Source organism: Microtus oregoni, unplaced genomic scaffold (genome assembly GCF_018167655.1).
Source record: "Microtus oregoni isolate MIOR12 unplaced genomic scaffold, Mior012 000000F_ref0000247, whole genome shotgun sequence".
NCBI lineage: Eukaryota > Metazoa > Chordata > Mammalia > Rodentia > Cricetidae > Microtus > Microtus oregoni.
This window is the reverse complement of record NW_024543059.1, coordinates 41290907-41299417: the sequence shown is the minus strand read 5'-3', so window position 1 is coordinate 41299417 and position 8511 is coordinate 41290907. Positions and strand designations below refer to the sequence as shown.

Here is an 8511-nt window from a genome sequence, read left to right as displayed (position 1 = left end):
AGGACCTGAAGCCTTAAAGAAAAGCCATTCTTCTCCCAGTGGCTATCAGTTGCTATTAGCTCCTTGGCTAGGGGTGACATTGTGTCTCTCCCCTCTCCACTTTGAGATTTTGTTTGGTCTGAGCGTGTGCCGATACTGAGCATGCTGTCACTATTGCTACTCTGTGAGTCCATACGTGCAAGTAGGGCTGTGTCTGGAAAAGAGCTTCCTTGCAGTCAGGCACCATGTCTGGATCTTGCAGTCTTCCTGTTTCCTCTTTCACAATGGACTCTGAGCCTTGGAGGAAGAGGGTGTGACACAGACGTACCAAGTGCAGAGGAACTTAGTCTGAAATGTGGCACGTGCTACCAAAACAGAGCCAGTTTAGAGTGCTGGCTCAGGAGGCTTCACCACCACGTGCCTTTGTTTTCCCTGACACTACTTTGACTGTGAAGGTAAAATTCTCTCCTCTGTTCATAACACTGGGTCACGGGTGGCTATGGAAAGTCCCTGCAGTCCAGTGGCAGGTCTGCTGTAAGGTGCCCCTCCCACATTTGAGCTAGTTGGCTGTTGGGACACTTGGGGGAGTGAGGGCTCTGGGCCTGCCATGCAAGGGACTTGGAGGTGTCTTGCCACCAGGCCTCCCAGTCTTAGGACTTAGGGAGGGGAATGTCGTAGGGAGGGAGTATTGCCAGAGTCTGATTCTATCCTTCCTAAATACCAAGATGAGGAGCAACCACCATGGTGTCAGGGACTGTCCACAGAACCCCCTCACCACACTCTTGTCTGCCAGGCAGGGCATGGAGTCTGCTAGCAGGCTGCTATTTGACCTTTATGTAACCTCCTGAGGGCTCAGGAGGTTTGTCCTTTTCTTCTGGGCACAAGAACCCACATAAAGAGATCTAGCTCCTCAAGTACTTGTTTTATTCATAGAAGGACATCTCTGCTCCTGTCAGCTACTGAAAATCCCTGCAGTCTCTATTCAACTCGAAAATGGAATGGCAGGCGGCTCTAAGGCACTCCTCAAGCATTGTGTTCTAGTAGTCCTGTCCACTCCAACAGTTTTTTCCCATATGCACAAAACCAGGAGTGAGAGGTAAGGAGAGGTTGGGATCGAGAGCCTGCACTCTTGGGGTCTGGCTCAACTTCTTGTATTAATTCTCCAGGATTCAGAACAAACAGAGCCTCTTTGTCCTCTCAGCTGTAGGCAACAAGGAAAATGGGCTCATCAGAAAAATTACAAGTTTGGGCTGCTGAAGAAGACATTGCATAATTCTTAAATTTTCCAGGTTCACATTTTGAAATTTCTAGTTAGGAAGAATTCAGCCTCACACTCAGAGGACATTTTGTGCTACATCTAGACGCAAGTTCATTATCTGTGGAGTCCTTCCAAACTTGCAGGCAGGAACTCAATGCTGTGGAGTACTCCATGGGAAATGCAGGTTGCGCCCATTTACAGTAAGTTGGTGTTGGGTCTGCTGTGGGATGCTCCTGCATGTGCTGGAGTGATGCAATGACTGTGTACCCATCTGTGTTTATCCCAAAATGGCATGCTTCTCTCAAAATTTGCAGTCCTTTAAAATTCCCTTCCAGTTTCACTTTTAAGTAAATAAGCTTGCAGAATGCACTCATCTCTCTGTATTTATTCACCACCTGCTAAAAGAACCGAAAGAGGTATCTGGATGATAGCAATACAAGGCAGACAGTAGTTTTCTCTTGAGATCCAATCCAATGGAGACACATTATAAGTGAACAAAGGGCAACTTTGTGTGATTATTAAATGAACAATAAATTAAAACATTTCTGGACATACCTATCACACCACATCACCCAAGGTCCAGGCATTTTCTTGGAATAGGAGCCAAAAGAAAGGGAGAAGTGAAGGTGGTGGATGAATTGCAGGACAGAGTGGTTTCTACACATGACAGGGTAGTTGCACAGGAGAACTCACAGTCATTGTGACAACATGCATAAGACATGTGCAAGCTCAAAGCAGACAAAATCCCAACATGGGTAGGCACGAAATCCATCCCTAGCTCAGAAGGTATTGTCACTTGATTGTTACTAGGAGAGAAAGGGTCATTTTTTTTAATGCTATGACCCCTGTTTACCAACCTCTATGTAGACCCCATTCCCAACAGTAGTTGGCTCATAAGAACTTGATTTGATGAAGAGGATAATAGAAGAGATCTTTAAGTCAGGTGGGTAGGGAGGTGAGAGTGGAGTTGTGGATGAAGAGTGAATACGATAAGAACACACTGGATAAAATCCTCAAAGAATTAGTTAAACTATTTTTAATAAAGAACAAGTTCACGCGAAGAGCTCTTATTAATGTCTGAGAAAGAACTCACTAGTCTTCTAACATTTCTATCAAAAAAGAGGCTGGGGACTAGAGAGATGGTTCAACAGTTAAGAGCAATGGCTGTCCTTCCAAAGGACCTGGATTCAGTTCCCAGCTCTCACATATTGGCTCTCAACCATCCATAACTGCAGTTCCAGGGAACTGACACTCTTCTGACCTCCATGGGCACAAGACAAGCATGTGCTGCGTAAACATACATCCAGGCAAAAAACATAAAATAAAACCAAATTAAAAGAGAAGGAGGAGGGTGGATTGGAAGAGTGAACATATGGGAAGTGAAGTTCGAGTCTAGCATGGCTGAAGAGGTCAGCACATAATCACTGGCAACAAATGTCTACCCAAAAGGAAGCAGAACAGAAAAGGGGTTGGCTTTCCATGAAGTCCTCCGTGATGCACTTCCCCAAGCAGGGGCTCCACCAGGGATTGTAAGTGCTGGTTACTGCCGACTGCTAGAGCAATGTGAGTCAAGCCAGCCTCAACCTAGGCCACCAAAGAATCCTTTTCCCAAGGAACATAAGTCATGTAAGGAATAGCCAAATGTGACTTGGCAGTGCCTTGGCTAAAGACCAAGAGGTGAAATCATTTGACAGCTTTCCCCCTTATAGCTCTTATGTCATGGTGTCCAAAATAACTAAAGCAAAGCCCAAACCTTTGGGAGGCATCATTCCCAAAGGCTCTAATCTAGGACAATGATTCTCAAACATGGTTCCGAGCCTTGCCTGACTTGCTTCATCCTGCACTGCTTTACCAAAGTCCTCCTCACCCACCATACTGCCCTGTGGTTTGCAGTCCAACAAAAAGCTCTTCACTTCCATTCTCCTCACCTGTTATTCCTTCTTCGTGGCAAGGATTCACCATCTTCTAGCTTACACGGTTTGTCTACATCATATTGTCTCTCCAATGAAATATTCACATTTATCTTCTTCTAACAAACAATTTTGGGCAAAAAAACCCCAACCCTGAGTTATTTCTTTCTGGGTGAACTCTTTTTGGCCCTACTTCTGTCCCCAGGCTTCCATTCCAGGGTCCTTGAGAACAGAGAAACAAATGTGATACCCTCATCATACCCACTGTATTGCAGCTATACACTTTCCTTCTCTAGGGAAGTGAACACATTTAACTTCTTCTTTTGAATAGAGGGGCATGGATACAAAATGAACTGTAGCCCCTGATGACCTAAATGAAGTTTTCTCAAAAGATAAATCCACATAGCAAAACCTGTAGGAGCCCGCTGCTACAAAGTCAGCTAGGGTTTCTGGACTGGGGGGACGCTAAGGCTAAGGAAATATCAGATGAAAGGAAGTGAAACAGAAAACACAGGATAGAATTGGGAGGTCTGTTAGGTCATGCCGAAATAGCAAAACAGGCCAGAGTTTATTTCAGAGCTAGTTTATAAGCAAAGGCAGAAAATCGCGCAGCACAGACGGTCAGTCAGTATCTAAGCACAAGACAATTCCAGTCCTTGAGTGAGCAGCCTCCCCTCTAACATGTGCTTGCTTCTCAGAAGTAGCCTTACTTTCTATCCTGATGTTCCCGAGTTTTGGCGTCAGCAGTATTCTTTCTACTAGATGGAGTGTACTTTTCTCATGGGCAAAATGCTCTTTCCAATGGGTTAAGTCAGATGTCTCTCACAGCCCTCCAGATTACTGGAAGAAGCAGAGCAGGCAAGCTTGAACTCGAATGACTTATACGTCAGAATTGACTCCAGATGGAAACTGAGTCATAAGTAGGCTACCAGAGAAACCTAGTGTTGCTTTTCTATCTCCAATAGCGTTTCCTGATGTTTTCTCCCAGCATTCCTGTTTAATGTTTTTCCACTTTCTGCCTGAACCCACTGTAGTATAAATAACAACCTGTGGGCCCTGCTCATGCCTCCTTATAGTGTGTTATTCATGACATGACTTTGAAACAAATTCCTACACTATTGTGTTCCTGGCTTATCATAATATCAATATTTAATCTGCTTTCTTGTCTTCCTCAGCAACTGCTCATGAATAAACACACTTGAGTCTGAAGAAGTCCTTTTCCAGTGTTGAGTTCCCTTCTGTGGATGTCAAAAGTCAATTTCTGCTGTCTTTTCTCCTATTTCCTAGGCCCAGCTTAATTTTGAACTACGCTTGGAAAAGACATTAGCTCAGTCTTTGGTTTTGCCATGTACCCCCATGATTAACACATATACATATTTCCTTTTACAATATTAATGTTTCTTCCTTAGATATTGGCACTGCATGATTAGAGGGAAATTATTACCTTGATTATTCCTAATCAGGTTGTGGAAGACTGAAAGCTCAGCATGCCACATTCCTGAAAATAGCTGGATTGCACAATCTGGGGAAAGCAGAACTGTGTCAAGAGAAATCTTTATGTTTTGAAAGACAAATTATGGCCAAGTGGTATTATGCAAGCTCAAACAGGGTATTACTACACTAGCCAAGGGACAGTATATATAGATAGTCCTAGCCACATCTCCTCAACGAATAACATGAGCCACTCACCTGAGGTCTCAGCAGGAACTGACAGCCCCAGGTGAGTTGTCAGAACTTTCCAGACTCTGTCTCCCAACAGTATTTACTTGCTGTGTTTTCATGCTCTGTCTTTCCTAAATCTACTAGATGCATTAGAATTCACAGGAGGCAGTACTGCTAGCATGGAGGTTTCTTGTCTGCTTCTGTGTGAATTCAGCGAAGGGAGGAGTCAGCCTTCTACAGATAGACTGCAGAGACCTATGACAGCTATAAAGCCCCCACATGCCTCTCTGAAGCTTCCTATACAGTTGGGTTTTGGCTGGCAATATCAGAATGCAAAGTGCTTTATACTAGGGGTCCATTTGCAAACTCTCAGGCACTGGGAGTCTAATGAAACTTATGGAAATGGGAAGCTAGAAACTCCCTGGAATTCACTTTATATCATCTCTCTACATGTGTGTGGATTTATGTATAAAATCCAGTGGGATTTGGTGCTGGCATACAAAGATAGCTCAACATTATAGAAGCATCCTCCACCCCATGAAATGGCACGTTCATCCTTGTGTTTCCCTATCCTACAGCAGGATGAAGCCTTCTATTGCCATTATTTTTTGTCTCTTGTTCCTGGGAGTTGACAGCCAAAGATGGTTCCACTCATGAAAGAATCTGGTTAAGAGCAAAGGATGGGGGCAGAAGGTTGTATTTGTGGATTCTAAGTATTTACCAGAGCAGGGAACACAAAATTCATGGCATACATGCTGTGAAGTATCTTAGATGGAGAAGCAGTGTCACTTTTCCTATGTAGTTCTGAACTTTTATGGTCAGTGTTGACTTTTTCTGTGAGGATCCCAAGCCTGAAAGCGCATGATGTGTGTACAACAACTTTCCCATAGGAATGTAAGAACAATCTGTACTTGAAAGATGCAGATTCGCCCTCACTCGCCGCCGACGGCCTGCTTCGCCTCGTGCGCTCCCGCCGCCGCCCCGCAGAAATGCTTCGACTACCCACAGTCCTTCGCCAGATGAGACCAGTGTCCCGGGCACTGGCTCCTCATCTCACTCGGGCCTATGCCAAAGATGTAAAATTTGGTGCGGATGCTCGAGCCTTAATGCTTCAAGGTGTAGACCTTTTAGCCGACGCTGTAGCTGTTACCATGGGGCCAAAGGGAAGAACGGTGATTATTGAGCTGAGTTGGGGGAGTCCCAAAGTAACGAAAGATGGGGTCACTGTGGCAAAGTCAATTGATCTGAAGGACAAATACAAAAACATCGGAGCCAAACTTGTTCAGGATGTTGCCAACAACACAAACGAAGAGGCCGGGGATGGCACTACCACGGCTACCGTTCTGGCACGTTCTATTGCCAAGGAGGGCTTTGAGAAGATCAGCAAAGGGGCCAACCCAGTAGAAATCCGGAGAGGTGTGATGTTGGCTGTTGATGCTGTAATTGCTGAACTGAAAAAACAATCTAAACCCGTGACAACCCCTGAAGAAATTGCTCAGGTTGCTACAATTTCTGCAAATGGAGACAAAGACATTGGAAACATCATTTCTGATGCGATGAAGAAGGTGGGAAGGAAGGGTGTCATCACAGTGAAGGATGGGAAAACCCTGAATGATGAGTTAGAAATTATTGAAGGCATGAAGTTTGACAGAGGATATATTTCCCCGTATTTTATTAACACATCAAAAGGTCAGAAATGTGAATTCCAAGACGCCTATGTTCTGTTGAGCGAAAAGAAGATTTCTAGTGTTCAGTCCATCGTACCCGCTCTGGAAATCGCCAATGCTCATCGGAAGCCCTTGGTCATCATTGCTGAGGACGTTGATGGAGAGGCTCTAAGCACACTGGTCTTGAACAGGCTGAAAGTGGGTCTTCAGGTTGTGGCAGTCAAAGCCCCAGGGTTTGGGGACAACAGGAAGAACCAGCTTAAAGATATGGCTATTGCTACTGGTGGTGCGGTGTTTGGAGAAGAGGGGTTGAATCTAAACCTTGAAGATGTTCAAGCTCACGACTTAGGAAAAGTTGGAGAGGTCATTGTCACTAAAGATGACGCCATGCTTTTGAAAGGAAAAGGTGACAAGACTCAAATTGAGAAGCGCATCCAGGAGATCACTGAGCAGCTCGACATCACCACTAGTGAATACAAAAAGGAGAAGCTGAACGAGCGACTCGCAAAACTCTCAGATGGTGTAGCTGTATTGAAGGTTGGAGGAACAAGCGATGTGGAGGTGAATGAGAAGAAAGACAGAGTTACAGACGCGCTCAACGCCACACGAGCAGCTGTGGAAGAAGGCATCGTGCTAGGCGGGGGCTGCGCTCTGATCCGCTGCATCCCAGCCTTGGATTCCCTAAAGCCTTCCAATGAGGATCAGAAAATAGGTATAGACATTATTAAAAGAGCACTCAAAATTCCCGTGATGACCATTGCTAAGAATGCGGGTGTTGAAGGGTCTTTGATAGTTGAGAAGATTCTGCAGAATTCCTCAGAAGTTGGGTATGATGCCATGCTCGGGGAATTTGTGAACATGGTGGAAAAGGGAATCATTGATCCAACAAAGGTCGTAAGAACTGCTTTACTGGATGCTGCTGGGGTGGCCTCCTTGCTAACGACAGCAGAAGCTGTAGTGACCGAAATTCCTAAAGAAGAGAAGGACCCTGGAATGGGTGCAATGGGGGGAATGGGAGGGGGAATGGGAGGTGGCATGTTCTAATTCCTAGAATAGCGCTTTGCCCTTACCAATGAACTGTGACAGGAAGCTCAAGGCAGGTTCCTCACCGATACCTTCAGAGAAGCCCCTGAAGAGAATGAAGAGAAGGCTGGCTGATCACTATAACCATCAGTTACTGGTTCCCATTGACAATACATAATGGTTTACTGCTGTCATTGTCCATGCCTACAGATAATTTATTTTGTATTTTTGAATAAAGACATTTGTACATTCCTGATACTGGGTGCAAGAGCCGTATACCAGTGTCCTGCTTTCAACTTGAGTCACCGATGCAGGCCTGCTGGTCCGTCTGCTACGGTCAGGACTGTGGCGCTTGTGCCACCAGCCAAGAGGTCAGAGGCAGCCTTTCTGTGGAGCGAGATAACTGTGCAAAGTAGAGAAGTATCCAATTATGTGACAACCTTTGTGTAATAAAATTTTGTTTAAAGTTCAAAAAAAAAAAAAAAGAAAGATGCAGATTCTACAAAAGGAGTGGTGATCTGTTGCCCCCTTGTGGAAGGTGATGAACTGCTCACCTCTATGTCTTGCGCCGTGAAATGTAGAGCATCCCACGTGTTCAGTGTTCTAAGGGAGGAAGAGGAGGACCAGTAGAGTCCTCAAACATAGTGACAGAAGCCAAAGCTAACTGAACTTTTCACACAGTGAAAAGGCATTGTACAAAAAGCATTATGTGTGGAAATGAATTGATTTTTAATTTAACCTTGTGGTGTAAGAGCCCCATCTACCTTTTAAGGAAACAGAGGCCCAAAGCATACATAAACTATCTAACAAAAATCCCTAGAAGAACAGATGTTATACCAGGTTGGCCAGCTCCTCAAAATCTACTACACAGCTCCCAGAACAAAGCAAGGACTTCATGAGCACATACTCACTCTTTACCTGAGAAGCAGTCATGGGTTGGGGAAGGCAGCTACCTGGGAAGGAAGGTTCAGATCCTCCACCATCAACAGAAGAACATGACTTACATACGTGG

General features: G+C 44.9%; 1 protein-coding gene across 1 annotated transcript; it reads left to right on the top strand.

Annotated features, from left to right (window-relative positions):
- The first annotated feature begins 5744 nt into the window (after positions 1-5744).
- Positions 5745-7755, top strand: LOC121456790 (60 kDa heat shock protein, mitochondrial-like). The gene has a single exon (XM_041668988.1). The coding sequence runs from the start codon at positions 5799-5801 to the stop codon at positions 7518-7520; it is 1722 nt and encodes a 573-aa protein (XP_041524922.1). The 5' UTR covers positions 5745-5798; the 3' UTR covers positions 7521-7755.
- Positions 7756-8511: the final 756 nt, after the last annotated feature.

Excerpts from the sequence above, each read along its gene's own strand:
- LOC121456790 (XM_041668988.1), top strand. The coding sequence starts at position 5,799 with ATGCTTCGACTACCCACAGTCCTTCGCCAGATGAGACCAGTGTCCCGG.